This window comes from Lytechinus variegatus, chromosome 2 (assembly GCF_018143015.1).
Source record: "Lytechinus variegatus isolate NC3 chromosome 2, Lvar_3.0, whole genome shotgun sequence".
NCBI lineage: Eukaryota > Metazoa > Echinodermata > Echinoidea > Temnopleuroida > Toxopneustidae > Lytechinus > Lytechinus variegatus.
This window is the reverse complement of record NC_054741.1, coordinates 1,999,496-2,015,361: the sequence shown is the minus strand read 5'-3', so window position 1 is coordinate 2,015,361 and position 15,866 is coordinate 1,999,496. Positions and strand designations below refer to the sequence as shown.

Genomic DNA, 15,866 nt, shown 5'->3' with positions numbered 1-15,866 from the left:
TGGGTGCTGAAACATGCTTCTGTAGCCTAATAACATTTCACTAGATCCAAAATACAGTCATTGCCTGGACATGTGATGTTACAAAAGCTGCTTACCATGGTTTTTTGAGGGCTACTTTAAAGGTCAAGTCCACCTCAGAAAAATGTTGATTCAAATCAATAGAGAAAAATCAGACAAGCACAATGCTGAAAATTTCATCAAAATCGGATGTAAAATAAGAAAGTTATGACATTTCAAAGTTTCGCTTATTTTCAACAAAATAGTTGTATGAACGAGCCAGTTACATCCAAATGAGAGAGTCGATGACGTCACTCACTCACTATTTCTTTTGTTTTTTATTGTTTGAATTATACAATATTTCAATTTTTACGAATTTGATGATTAGGACCTCATTGCCTGAAGCACAAAATGTTGAAATAATGGAATTCCACGTGTTCAGGGAGGAATGAAACTTCATTTCACATGACAATGACGAGAAAATAAAAATATTTCATATTCTATATAATAAAATACAAAAGAAATAGTGAGTGAGTGATGTCATCAACTGTCTCATTTGGATGTACCTGGCTCGTTCATATCACTATTTTGTTGAAAATAAGCGAAAGTTTAAAATGCCATAACTTTCTTATTTTACATCCGATTTTGATGAAATTTTCAGTGTTATGCTTGTTGAATTTTTCTCTTTTTATTCAAATCAAGTTTTTGTTGGGGTGGACTTGTCCTTTAATACACAACCTGCTGCCTGTATCTCATACATTGAAGTAAATGGGGATTTTTTTTACCTTTTTTTTTAATTTGCAGAGCTTTTCTGAGCATTTAAAATCACCCTGAGCTCCCTGAATCTTTCCAATGTACATCAGAAACGTACTCAAAGGGGGGGGGGGTATAGGGGATCAAACCCCCTCAGATTTTTTTTGAAAACCTTTTTTTTTGCTTGTCAAATTTTCATTCAACTCGAAACCCCATCCTTTCAAAAGTCCGAAGTTCACTACTGTTGTACAGACACCATTTACACTTTGTTTGATCAAAGTATGAAAATCATTCTTTCCCCATTTTCTATTCATCATCAAGTAACTTGTTTAGCTTAGCTCAATATGATGATTGTCAGGATTTTATTCTGATTTTTGATGAGGACACACACAAAATTAATATCGTTATTTGCGTATATTATTAGTGCAAGATATACTGTCTTTTCTCTGTTGATTAGATTGATTATTCTAAAAATTTTGTACCATTCTGCTCTTTGTGTACGGAGACATGGACACTGCGATAATACTGCACACAACTCAAAATTTCATTCTTACTCGCGCAGGCCTACATCTCTTGTGAAACAGACCCCATGAGTCGTGGTCGGGTCTGGCTTGTTTGTGATTTTTTTCTCCAGGGGAGTTATTAGATTTGCTTGTTTCTTGACTCGGCTCTTGATTAGATTTTTGGTTATTAGGGTCGGATGTAGAATCAACAAATCATGGTATTAGAATGAATGTTTACTGGAAGGGAGGTTGGATGAATATATTCTCATCCAGTGCATTAACGAGTGTCTGCTATGTTGTGGCTTTATTACTGTATTTCCATTATATTGAAAAGAAAACATGAATCAATCTATCAAGAAAAACAGTTCAAATATTGTACAAAAATTGAATCTAGCTGACTGGACTCAAGATTTTAAATAAAATAGTTCCATCTTTATGGTGGATGATTGCTTATGCTGACTTTGACTGTAATGATGTTGAGATGCAAGAATGTTTTTATTTTTTGCAAATTCATAATGGATTTGATGTGAATTTGATTTATTATGTCAAGTGAATTGTAGGAATACCATTTTAACTGCATTTTAATAATCATAAATACATGTACGGTGTACCAATAGTTATGTCTGTTGTTGGTTTTTGAAAAAAAATGGTTTAATGTTTCACTTATTTGCTTTTTTGATGTAAGAATTTGTTTCTACTTACATTGTACATATATGCATATTCTCGATTCTTGATGTGAATTGCATATTTTTTCAGTGCCAGACTTTAACTTTTGTTATGTTTTTATGACAGAGTTATACATTGTGGATCTGTTACAAACTTACAATAATCTAAACTTCTTGAGTGATATTATATAAACATTAAAAATCGATTGGTGGAGGAGAAATTTTTATGCACAAGTAAAATAAATTCATGTCCCCCAGAAATCAATTATAACCGGTAGAATGTTATGATTTCAAATTTTCCTCCCTGTCTGAAAATCTTTTATTTGATTAAACCCAAGAGAAATCAAATTAGACCTCGTTGTCTTGCAAGTAGCCTCTAGGTAGTCCTTTGCAGATTTTGCAAAGTGTTTGATCTTGTAGAGAATTATTTTACATGCCCAAAGCCAAACAACTCAAGGAAGGAGATGAGAAAACTGTAAAAAATGCTTGTATTTTCAAGTATTAACTTAATATTCACCCTGTAATGAAGCTACTAATGAATCGTTTAGGGAAATTCATGAAAATTGTGACTTTATTTGTCATCCAAATTGATGGCAAGTAGAGTGACAAAGTAGCTGTGAAGTTCCTCATGAGAATTTAGTGAGAAACCAAAAATCTATTGACACGAAATTGCTTTGATTTGTTTGATTGTTCTTGCTTTAGACTCGGAAGTGGAGAGAAGTGCGCTGATGGAGAAGATCTATCCTGGCCTGCGGGAGTACTGTGCCAGTAAGGGGTATGAGTTTGATGTGGTTGATCTACACTGGGGCATCTGGGATGCTAGGATACGAGATGAAAGATTCTTAGACCAGTGCTTCAATGAGATCAGGAACTGCCAAAACCTTTCAACAGGACCTAACTTCATTGTAAGTTGCAGTTTCTTTAAAAAAAAAATGTTAAAGCAAATATGGACAGCAGCCTTGCATAGCACCACCCCAATTCCTCAATTATTCAAATCTGGCTAGGCTCTTACCCATAATGCAATGTTTTAGCAGTTTAGTCTCGTAATACATGCCCCCTCGAATGAAAACACACTTAATTGGTATCCCAATACATTCATACAGCAATTGTTATATTGCCAGTTATCTGAAAAAGTACTTTTCTTCTGGAAACATTTTAGTTTCTCCATATGAGTTTTTTATTAAAGGGATGGTCCAGGCTGAAGATATTTGTATCTCAGTAAATAGAGTAAAATTCACAAAGCAAAATACTAAAAATTTGATCTAAATCGGATAACAAATAATGAAGTTATTGAATTTTTAAGAATTGCATTATTCCGGTGAAACAGTTCTTGGCATGTCTTCATGAATATTCATTAGGTGGGCTGCTGATGTCATATCCCCACTTGTTCTTTTGTATTTTATTGTATGAAATAAGTGTTATTCAAAAGTTTTGTATCAAGAACTAAAACATTGGATTGACAACTGATTAAGGGCATTAGTAAGTTATTGCTGCAACTTATTTCATCAGAATGGAGACACATCATTTACACATGTATGAAAAAAATGAAACAATTATGATTTCATGTAATAAAATAAGAAAAAGGAAAGTGGGGATATGACATCATCAGCCCACCTAATGAATATTCATGACGATGTGCATATAATGGTTTTCACAAAATATTGATAAAGTTTAAAATCAAATAACTGTTATTTGTTATCCGATTTTGATGAAATTTTCAGCATTTTGCTTTGTGAATTTTACTCTATTTATTTAGATATAAATATATTTTCAGCCCAGACCATCCCTTCAAGACCAGCTAAACATAATATACAGTGAATGGGACAACACTCACAGTGTTTGTCAGTACGCTCCTTCTTTATAGGTGGAAAGGCATTGTGGTACAGTGGTTACATCTCTTGTCTTTCAATCAAAGGGATGTGGGTCCAAATCCTATCACTGGCGTGTTCTCCTTTTATAACAAGATATACAACTCCATTGTTACACAGGAGCAAGGTGCAATCAATATGAATCAATTTTGAAATTATTGATAAAGAGATTGAGTACATGTACATGTAGTTCAGGACTTTAACTCTTTTAGGTAACTGTGCCTTTGCTGCTTCAGAAATTACATGTAACAATATCACTTGCTTCCTTTTCAAGATTTTATGAGCTTCCCCGGTAGTTTTAAGAATTTTAATGGAAGTTTTATGATGATGAAAGCATATTGGGCAGTTAAATTGATAACACCCATCCATTATCAATGCAATAAACTGACACCACACACATAAAAAATATTGATATATATTGGCCTCCTGCCTTTTTGATTGGATTTTGGTGTTAACTATGATTTCTTTGTTGTCCCCAAAAGAGACAGTCACGCTCTCCTTAATTTTGCTTTAATGCTATGTATTCGGCTGTTTCTAAATAATCCACTTTAAAGAATATTTGCATTCTTTTTGTAGTCTTTCCTGAATCAGAAGTATGAGAGATGCACAGCCCCTTTCCGGATCCTTGCATCGGCCTATGACCGGTTGCTGAAGAAGGTTGATGTAGAAGATGATAAAGCAATCCTCTCCCAATGCTATCATCTGGACTCCAATGCCACGCCCCCGGTGTATGTCTACCGGGATGAGGAGGGGGGCAGGGAGAACCAGGAGAAGGTGCACAAGATACTGAGCAGCTGTTGGGGCAAGGAGGAGAAGGAGATGTACATGGCATCATGTGAGTTTAGATGGTATAGGGAGGTGGAGGAAGAGGTGAAGCCGGTGATGGGTGTAAAGAAGGAGGAGAAGCTGATTGAGAAAAACAGTCTTGATACTGTACAAAAATGATATCTAGCTGACTGGAGAAGCTGATGGTGGACATCAAAGAGTAGGATGAGGAGTAGGGGGAAGAGGGAGGTTGTGGAAGAGGTGGAGGTGGATGAAGAGGGGGTGCGATTGGGGGGAGGAGTGGGACTGGTGATGGTGGAGCTGCTGATGGATACAGAGGTAGAGGTAGTCTAGATCTGTAGCAGCCGTGCAGAAACGTTAGCGCCAACAATGCACTAATAGAGGCCAAACAATGCATTACTTACACATTGGATTAAATGTTCTGACTTCTTAATCCGAAAGATGTGACTGAGTTTACTGTTAGCACTCTGTTAGACTAACACCGTTTCAACCAGCACTGGATGTTGGTCGTTATTTGTTTGGAAAACCCTACACTCGTTCATCCCATGCAGTGCACGCACACCGTCATTTCACTTCCTTTCACTAAAACAAAAAGACGGTGTGTGTACACTGTGGGATGAATGAGTGTAGGGTTTTCTAAACAAATAACTACAAACATCCAGATCTAGACTGAAGTAGAGGAGGGCTAAGGGAGGAAGAAAGGGAGTAAGGGTAGAGGAGGGAGTGGTGGTGGTGTTGATACTGATGCTTATGAGCTTTTGATGGTGCCAATGATTTTTCTATTTGTAATGGCTACGATGAATACATGTATGATGATCCATTCCTTGGAAAGCTGCATGGCTAAAGGATGCGCATTGGGACGTTAAATCATAATGTGATATGCCCTATAAATGATTTGTGTATTATGATTATTATCAATATAAATATATTTGATGATGATTTTGTCGATTGTGATGATGGTGGTTGTTTTGTTGATGGTGATGACTCCCAGATGATGGTAATGAAAAAGGAAGATAATGATGATAATTATATAATGAAAAATCTGATGATGTAGGTGGGATGATTTATTGTGTGCTGCTGCTTTTGACGATTTTGATCAAGGCAGTGGTGGTAATGGTTGGGTTATAGTCATTGTAGTGGTGGCTCTGATTGAGTAATATTGAAATCAATTAGATTAATTTCTTATTATTTTGAGAAATAAAGAATATTTTGGATGATCATTAAAATGATATATAACGACCATTTACTTGTATTGCAATCGCACTCAACTATCATTATTACCTTCCTCTGATCAGTGCTTGAGATGGAGATAGAGAAGGGTGTATTCAGTCCCGAGAGCTCCAGCGATAGCATCATGTGGACCCACAGGGTCTTCAAAGGCATCGATACCAGTGACTCATCAGCCTCCAATTACCTTGATCTGGTGCAGACGGACGATGGGAGAGAAATCGATAGTGAGGTAAGAGATGCTCACTTGATGGATTCCCTGGAGTGAGGAAGGTGATGTTGGTGAGCGATGGTGGCAGATTGAAGAAAATATTGTTGACCTATTTACGTTCAAGATGCTATAATGCGTGTTGGCCACATCTGGAAAGCTCTTACAAGCTAAGGAAAATACTACATTAGATTATCCAATACATCAAGTGTGTTGCTATTTCATTAGATAAATACACTTTTTTATGTTGGGCAAAGGTGAAGCCTCCAGTTAGACATTGGAAGGTCTTGCTGGAGGGCTATATATATGGAATGAAGAAAGTCCAGACATTGTTTGCAGGCAAGGGTTTGTTGTTGTTATTATTATTATTTTTTTTATTATTATCATAAATCAAGGTTTGTGAGTGTTTCAATTTTTCTTGACAGTCCTCGGAGCAGCTTGCCCAGCTGACCAAGCGTCTCCATACCAAGGTCAATGAGGGTAACTACATGCCCTTTGAGGTCAACTGGGGACCTAAGGGTCTGGATCCAGATGGTGTCTCCACCCATTCTCAGTATCTGGAGAACTTCTGCAACCAGGTTCACACCGTCGTCAAGGAACTCATCGACAGGGCCATTGCTGAGAGGCAGGAGGAGGTCAAAGCAACTAGTGAGTTACATCCTTTTGGTAGGGTTGTGTCTATTCCAGGGGGTGTGGAGGCCTTCTATTTTAAAAAAATTTAAGGAAAGGGTACTTTTCTCTGTGGCATATTTCTTCATCATAGCACAAATGAGGAAAATAAAAATGACACCAAACATTCCCCTGAGGCCAATATGAGGAACAATGAGGCCATTTAAAAGGACATACATGACCATGACCTTGGATAAATTTAAGCCCATTTGTGTGATGAGTTAGAGTTAGCCATATTTAAAGCATGTTCAGTTTGAATACACAGTCTTCCAACACCATCTGACAAAAAATATTTGAGAGAGGCCAATGGTATTTGACAGTGTTGAAGAATTCATGAGGAACATCTAGCTTAACTTCTCTATCAAGTTTTTGTCGGATCATTTGTGAAATGTGACAAAATGTACATTTTTAAATTTTCTGATGTATCTGTTGCTTTCTAGGAGTCCATCGTCGCCTGCATGCAGAACTCCAGCACCACACTACCCTCTGCCAGAAGCATGTAGAAACATTCCAAGGATGTAGCGCCCTCACTGGCCAGATCAGCAGCTACCTGAGCAGTGAGGACAATGTCCCTCTGGTGCTGCATGGCTGCACCGGTTGTGGCAAGTCTGCCCTCGCTGCCATGACGGCCAAGATGGCAGAGCAGGTACTACCCAACAGCGCTTGCGTTGTCAGGTTCATTGGGTCATCACCGGAATCGTCAACCCCTAATCAGGTCTTCAGGAGTGTATGTGAGCAAATTGCTTACCTGTATGGAGAGCATATATCCATTGGAGCTAGGGTAAGCAAAGTGAAAAGGAGCAGAATGATTGATTGAAATTAGATTCTTAAAATTTTTTAAAATCCAAGGTGCCCACATTAAAGCTTTGTCTAAGAAAAAAAGCTAATTAAGAGTATCCATAGTTTCCAAAGAGAAGAACCTTCTCAGGTTATGATAGTTCTAATATCAACAAGACCAAAAACACAAGTATGATGGTTATGTTGATGATGATGATGATGATATCGGTGATGGTGATGATTACAAACTTGTATACTGCAAAATTGGAAGTTTCATCCCAGCTCATAGGGAAAATAGTATTAAACTAGAAAATGTAAGAGAAAGCATCCCTGCCACTCCAGAATGCTACAGAAGTGTACCTTCCACAATATCAACACCCTCCTTTGACGTTGCATGTGAAACTTTGTATGCTTTTTCAGGGCCTGAAGAGACTGCATAAAGACCTCGCCCAGCTGCTCAAGAAGGTCACAGTACAGCGCCCTCTTGTGGTAGTCATTGACGGCTTGGATCAGTTCAATGACGACGAAGCTGAAGCTCTCAGTGCCATCCCCAAGACCCTAGCTCCATCGGTCAAGATGGTCCTGACAACGAGGGGCAAGGACTTTGAAGGCTTCAGCAAACTTCAGGTTTGTATGAATTTCTGTTGAAACTTCCAATCTTTGTCCTGTAATTCAGTTATGAGTTGGCAATATATTGGGATCTCAATTTTAAAACAGCCATGACATATTGCTTGTCTGATTTCTTTCAAACTTTCACGATTCTCTCATATTTTCTCCTCTCTCACACAACATATGATCAAGGTTGGATTCCCCTTTAATGCACACTCTTTGCTGCTGATGGCACAACTTATCTCTGTGTTTCTGATCCGGAAGTGGATACTGTGTATACATAGTATTTGTGTACTTTTTAAAGTTCCTTACACAGGTTTGCTAATAAACATATTAATGTCAACTCCATTTTTGTCTCACCTGCGAAGCAGAGTGAGACTATAGGCGCCGCTTTTCCGACGGCGGCGGCGGCGGCGTCAACATCAAATCTTAACCTGAGGTTAAGTTTTTGAAATGACATCATAACTTATAAAGTATTTGGACCTAGTTCATGAAACTTGGCCATAAGGTTTATCAAGTATTACTGAACATCCTATTAGAGTTTCATGTCACATAACCACGGTCAAAGGTCATTTAGGGTCAATGAACTTAGACCATGTTGTAGGAATCAACATCGAAATCTTAACCTGTGGTTAAGTTTTTGAAATGTCATCATAACTTAGAAAATATATATACCTAGTTCATGAAACTTGGACATAAGGTTAATCAAGTATCACTGAACATCCTGCATGAGTTTCACGTCACATGACCAAGGTCAAAGGTCATTTAGGGTCAATGAACTTTGGCCGAATTGTGGATATCTGTTGAATTCCCATCATAACTTTGAAAGTTTATGGATCTGATTCATGAAACTTGGACATAATAGTAATCAAGCATCACTCAAAATTTTGTGCAAGTTTCAGGTCTCATGATTAAGGTCAAAGGTCATTTAGGGTCAATGAACTTTGGCCAAATCGGGGGTATCTGTTGAATTACCATCATAACTTTGAAAGTTTATTGGTCTAGTTCATTAAACTTGGACATTAGAGTAATCAAGTATCACTGAACATCCTGTGCACGTTTCAGGTCACATGACCAAGGTCAAGGTCAATGAACTTTGGCCGAATTGGGTGTATCTGTTGAATTACCATCATAACTTTGAAAGTTTATGGATCTGATTCATGAAACTTGTACATAAGAGTAATCAAGTATCACTGAACATCCTGTTCAAGTTTCAGGTCACATGATCAAGGTCAAAGGTCATGTAAGGTCAATGAAATCTGGCCATGTTGGGGTTTTTTGTTGAATAACCATCATATCTCTGTAAGTTTATTGGTCTAGTTCATAAAAAGTGGACATAAGAGTAACCATGTATCACTGAACATCTTGTGCGAGTTAGAGTAGTATTCAAAGTCAGCACTGCTGCTACATTGAACCGCGTGATGCAGGTGAGACGGCCAGAGGCATTCCACTTGTTAATAAACTATAGATGTTTTTACATCCTCCTTTGGCCAAATAAAAGGGAGTACCACTGTCCTTTAAACTAGGGTGTAAATCTATCTTCAACATCTGTGATAAATTGTCTTTTTCAGTTATTACAATAGAGGTTGAATTTGGTTTATTTTTATATTTCCATTTTATAGAATCACCTGAAAGACAGTGCTCAATTCATTGAGATACCTCCACTAGCCAATGATGAAGCTGCCAAACTAAGTGAATCACTTCTCAAGAGTCATCGAAGAACACTGTCTGATGATCAATACAGCATGTTACAAGACGCCATCGCTGCATGTCCGCACCCACTCTACATCAGGTTAGCATGCCAAGCAGCTTGTGCATGGCACAGCTACGACCCACCAGCGACTACAAATCTTGGCAAGGATGTGTTGTCGCAATTCAGAATGCATCTTGAAACAATTGAAAAGCGGTACGGCAAGATGGCAGTCGCAAAATCCCTTGGATACTTGTCAATAGCCAGGGACGGCATCTCGGATGCTGAGATGAACGATATACTCTCATGTGATGAGGCTGTGCTGAATGAACTGTACGCACAGAGGACACAAGTTTTGAGACGCGTGCCAAGTTTATTATGGGTAGCCCTCTGTCAAGAGCTTGGTCCGTGTTTACAGGAGTGCAACGTTAACGGACGGTACTTAAGAAGTTGGGGACACTCTTGTTTTAGGGAAGTGGTAACCAAGCAATATTTATCTAACGATAAAGATCGCGTGCAGCTTCATATGACCATCCAAGACTACTTCCAGGATAGATGGTCACTGGGAAAGAAGAAGCCCTATGTTGGTGAAGGTGGAATTGAAATGGTCATGGACAGGCTGGTTTTAACCCAACCTAATGAGTTTGGCAAAGTGGACAATCTACGGAAGTTTAGAGAAGTCAGTTACCATGTTTTCCACACTGGAGACAAGAAATTTGTGGACAAATATGTGTGGGATATTGACTGGCTGGTGAAAAAACTAACCTGTTGCGATGTGTACGATGTGCTTGAGGATGTGCGGTTGGCTCAGACAAGAGATGCATCGAATCACGATCTACAACTGATGGAAGAGTTTCTGCAGTTGTCCGCGTATGCTTTATCATGCTCAGGATCTCAGCTTTTCACTCAGCTCATACAGAGACTGGACAAATCTGTTGAAAAGAACAAGAGTAAGCATCCCCACATGAGTAAGCTGCTTCAGGTTGCCAACAACCCCCCTCATATTAGTTTCTTCCCCTCGACATCTTGTCTCCTTAAGGTCAGTGATGCCAAGGATGAAGCCCTTGATGAAGACAATGAGAAGTCCAAGGAACCTTCGTTGACCCAGCTCTACAAGGTTAAGTCCCAGCCGTGGTATATGGTGTCTGTGTCACCTGCGAATGGTGAGCTGATTGTATGGGACATAGTCTCTCAAAAACCTGTCAGAACGTTGAAGGGCATTGACAGCCCCCGCGATATTTGCTTCATCGAAGCTCACCGCGTTGTTGTCCTGTGTAACCGGGAGCTGAAGATATACAACCTTGATACTGGTACCTTCGAGACCAAGCTTTTGGGCATCATGAATCAACAAATGCCATTTTTTGCGCTTCATGACAAGGATCATGTCGTGGCCCTCTCACGGAACCGTATGTACGTCAACATCATCAACGTGGGAACTGGAGCCATTGTGGCCACCTTCAAGGCTGGTGAGGATAGGTTCCTCAACAGTCTGTTGGTCAGTGCCAATGGTCAGAGATGCGTCTGTGGAGACGGAACCCAGAAGCCTAGCCCTCTCCTGGTTTGGGATCTGAATGCCAGGAAACTCATCCATGACTTCAGGATTCAGCAGCATGAGTTTGTCACCCGAATGGCAGCGATCTCCAATGATGGTCACTACGTGGTATCTGTCATCAAGGTAAGCAGCCCAGTGCCATGTCACAATGTCTGATAACAGTGTTTCTTTCACCAAAATGATTTTGTGCTGGAAAGTATATTTGGTGGGTATTTCATTAACCTGCTTGTATGTTACAAACAACAGGTGACACTTTTTAGGAAGTGAATCAACGCCAATGAAAAACTAATTACCACAATAAAGGATTGCAAGTTGCTCGTACCAAACCAGTTTTATGAGACATCTACCAGGGGCCTTTTACCCAACAGTGATTGATCGTACAGTTGATTTGTGCACTTGATTGCACATAATGTTTGATGTAATTAAGCATGAACTTAGCCTTACGTTCAAGTGCTAGCTCTGTGTGACAGGGTTCAGGGCTCTGTAATATAAAGATTTGCAATGGATCAAAAATGGAGACTAGATCCTGGACAGTGATTTGAACAAATGCCACTGGCCATAATGATCTGAATTGGCCATTGTCATCCAGTGATGGATTGCAAACATTCCTGATACAGACCCTAGATATGTGTGGTTGGTTTTACCAAAAGGTGAGAAAAAATATCCATGATTGCGGAAGAAATGGAATATTGAATTCAAAGTAAGGAGAAAAGGGAGCTTTTATCAAGAATCTTGGAGAAAGCCTTGTTCAAACTGTGCAATAACCCAAATACCTTGTTACCACTGGTGTGGGATCCTGTATGAACATGCAAAATTTTCTACATTCAGTAGGTATTTGCAACAACATTCAGTGACATCTTTTGTATTTATACTTGGCACAACAAACTGGCCTTGTACTAAATACTTTTAGCTTCATTCTCAAATGCAAGACTTCTATCTCATGTTCACAGCTAAATTCAGGACATATGTTGTGATTTGTAACAAAATGTAACATTGGATGAACCAGACACCACACGTCTCCCTAAATACATTAACGTATAGTACCTTTTTATCTATCAAACAAATCGTGATCATTTACCAAATCCTATCAAGTTGGAAAAAAAAAATTAATGATGGAAGTCCATAAACTAGCAAGAAAGCCCATAATCGTAACATTTACTTAAATGATTTTGTTTTTGATAATTGTAATCTGTCATCTAATTTTCCCCTGTGTTTGCACCTCAAATCTTCTTTACATCATACACAGGAGTTGGAGGATCCAACACGCAACTTTGTCATTGTCTATGACCTTCAAAGCGGTCAGCTCTTCAAGAAATGGAAGCCTCCGGTCAACACCACATGTGTGGCCATCTCATCGGAGGGAATGTGCGTGGTCAACGGGTGCGAGGACTCGTCCATTCTGGTCTGGGACTTGGCTTCAGGATCGATGAAGTAAGTCCCTTCTCAGGCTGATGAGTTGGATGGGGTGTTATCCATTTTAAAGGGGAATCCAACCCAAATAAAAACTTGTTTTTAGATGAGAAAGAAAATTCAGATAAGTTGATAGGTGGAAGTTTGAACAATATCAGACAAACAATAAGAAAGTTATGAATTTTTAAAAGTTGTTTATATTGGTAATCACTATACCATGGAGACTTCAAATTGGCCGCATTTGTGATGTCATGGTGATGTTACCCAAGGATTGCTCTTTTATGTACCCCAGTACATAAAATGGCTAAAAATGTAAGTTTTCAAAATGTGTGATTTTATTTATATTTTTCTTTCATTAGGACATAAAACAATAAAATACCTGGGTTGTATTTATATAACTGCCCCAGGGGAATTGGTATTAAGGATAAAACCACAAATCCCTGATATCAGAAAGTTGTCCTTGCCACTTGTCAGAATTTCCTTACCCAGTTGCCAATTTGAAATCTACATAGTCTTAGGGATCTCAATTTTAAACCAGCCATAAATTTCTTATTACTTATCTGATTTCTTTCAAATTTTCAACATTCTGTTTTCTTTTCTCCTTTCCAATGCAACTTTTTATGACCAAGGCTGGATTCCCCTTGAACAAGCTTCATACTAAGTCAGAAAGTTACTTTTTTTAAATGAATTTCATATGCATTAAATTCTTTTGATATTCAATACTCTAGTCCCAAATCTGACCTTTATTTGATGGTAACTGCTTTAGCCAGTTAATTGAAATTATATCATGCTAAGGTATTTTTCACCTCTAGCAGTATTTAAATGCTGAATTTATGTATGCTTCATTCTCAAGGTACTCCCTGGAGGGACACACCCATCCAGTAGATAGGCTTTACCTATCAGACAATGGAACAGTCTGCCTCACATACGATTCAACACATCAGGATCGTACCATCAGGGCCTGGGATCTCCAGAAAGGTGATGCATTTATACCAGAAACAAATTGATACTGTGTACATCAGTCAGATAATTTGCCACGTTGTCACTTTCTCAAATTTTTATGACCAAACATGCCATTTTAAAATTGTAATTTCCCAACTCCTATAGTGAATGCAAATGAAATAAAATCACCAATATTATGTGATATCTCATGAATGTGGCAAAATATTATTCATAGTTTTTAATATAGTCACATGTGTAACCTTACAGAATCTTTATGAATCGACTGAAACCTATATACATGTTCATTCATGCATTTCTTTTTTGTTTTGTTTCATGTAGGTATGTGTCTCGCAGCCTTCACGCCTGACAAGCCAATCAGCTGCTGCCAGATATCTGCAGATGGTACGTGTGCCGTGATTGGTCTGCAGGGACAGAGGGAGATTGTGTCTCTATGGATACGCTCCAAAGGCTCCGCCCCAATACCCAAGGATGCAGGAACCTTTGGCGATTCAGCACGAAAGGGGGAGGAATTCGATGTCAATCCCTCCGAGAGTTAATGAGACCTAAAACATGTAGGTGGTAGATAGTGGCCAACGTATGCAGTCTCGGATCTCGCGAGTTGGAAATATATAATGGCAAGAATTTCAATGAAAAAAAAAAATGATTCCCTATTGGAATTATTTTCTATTGCTGAAATTCTAAAATGAAAATCTCACAATTCAGCTTGATGATTGCATTATAGAAATCAGTGTCAAAGTATGATATTTCTAGATATAATCAATGGATTTATATTATATTATCTAGAATTCATTATTGGAAATTTGCAATGCAAACCTGATCTCTTCAAAATTGTTATTTGAAGTTTATCAGTCTGGAATATGGTTACTGGAATGGTAGAATGTGTCACATCAGTGCCCTGAAGAACATAGGCATTTTTGCCAAATTCGGCTACTATACCGATGCCATCCTACATAGGTATCTGGGGGTGTTTCACAAACAGTTGAGTATGACTTAGGGTAGCACTTAAAGGTCCAGTTGCGTGTGGTATAAAAGGCATTCGCATTGGTCAAATCGTGATAATAGGATGCACGCTACTGCGTACCAATCAATAAGACTACGTGTGACATACATGTATCATGTGCGCATCGGTATTTAAGAATAACTCCAAGTATAAAGTTTTTGTGAAACACCCCCCAGGAATGAGTAGAAAATGGCATAGAATAAATGCAATGGAACTTCATGGTGAGGCGTTGCTTGAACTTTTCATGCGGAACCTCTAAATAGGGAAGAGAGAGACGCTGCCTCATTTTACAATGAGTTGCAATCAAATTGATCTCAACTGTGGAAAGCAGATTATACCATTGTTTTACCCAATTAGCATGCATCTGGTTTCTTCAAGGGGACAATGCATGCATAATAATAAAAGGCATGCGGCTGATTGTTTTCCATAATTGAGGATGATTTGATCAACTACTACTGTTCAAAAGACAAGGCTAAGGAGCAAAAATCCCCGCTCTGTGAACCCAAATCCTGTTTCATGAAGCTCTTTTTAACTGTATGTGACAAGCAATGATTATAAGCTACTGACATTGTGCGATTTGATTGGATAAGAGTAGATTTGGGTACATCCGGTATCTGATGATCAGTTTATGAAACGGGGGCCTGATGGTGGTTGCGAGTGAGGAAGTTTGAAGTTGACATTTAAATATTTATTCTCGTTTAATGTAAAAATTTGCAACATGACTGCCAAATTTATCAGTTCACAGACGTGGAATGATAATTATCATTAAAGTTTTAGTGAGTACGAATTGTTTAAAAGTCAAAATTATTAGGTGTTTGATGTCATTTTAAGGGAGAATACATATTTTCTGTATTAAAAGTCAACCATGATAGCAATTGATTAATTATAATGGATTTTTGTTATCTTTCACAGGCAATCATGGAGAATGGTTACAATAATTTTTAAACTGTTGTCAAAGCATACAGAAAATATAAGTTGTATAATGAGTGTAGTTAAACTTTGATTATTTGTTTGTTCCATTAAGAAATCTATTCTGTAAGATGTTATAAATGGAGGACAGTTTGTAGTCTTCAAAGGCATTTTTCTTGGTCATCATTATTTTAATCCTCAACATCATTATACATGTGGAGAGCATTTCATGAAACAAATAGTCATAGACTGACATCCATTATAAGCTACTGAAATCCTT

General features: G+C 38.3%; 1 protein-coding gene across 1 annotated transcript in view; it reads left to right on the top strand.

The window, feature by feature from the left end:
* Positions 1-15,309, top strand: part of LOC121407045 (NACHT domain- and WD repeat-containing protein 1-like) — a 37,610-nt gene extending 22,301 nt beyond the window's left edge. The window contains exons 3-12 of the mRNA XM_041597953.1: positions 2,621-2,823; positions 4,363-4,621; positions 5,868-6,031; positions 6,433-6,655; positions 7,117-7,457; positions 7,874-8,080; positions 9,685-11,427; positions 12,551-12,735; positions 13,568-13,692; positions 13,996-15,309. Coding sequence (XP_041453887.1) covers positions 2,621-2,823; positions 4,363-4,621; positions 5,868-6,031; positions 6,433-6,655; positions 7,117-7,457; positions 7,874-8,080; positions 9,685-11,427; positions 12,551-12,735; positions 13,568-13,692; positions 13,996-14,213 — 3,668 coding nt within the window. The 3' untranslated portion in view covers positions 14,214-15,309. The remainder of the gene's footprint in view (positions 1-2,620; positions 2,824-4,362; positions 4,622-5,867; positions 6,032-6,432; positions 6,656-7,116; positions 7,458-7,873; positions 8,081-9,684; positions 11,428-12,550; positions 12,736-13,567; positions 13,693-13,995) is intronic.
* The last annotated feature ends 557 nt before the right edge of the window (positions 15,310-15,866 follow it).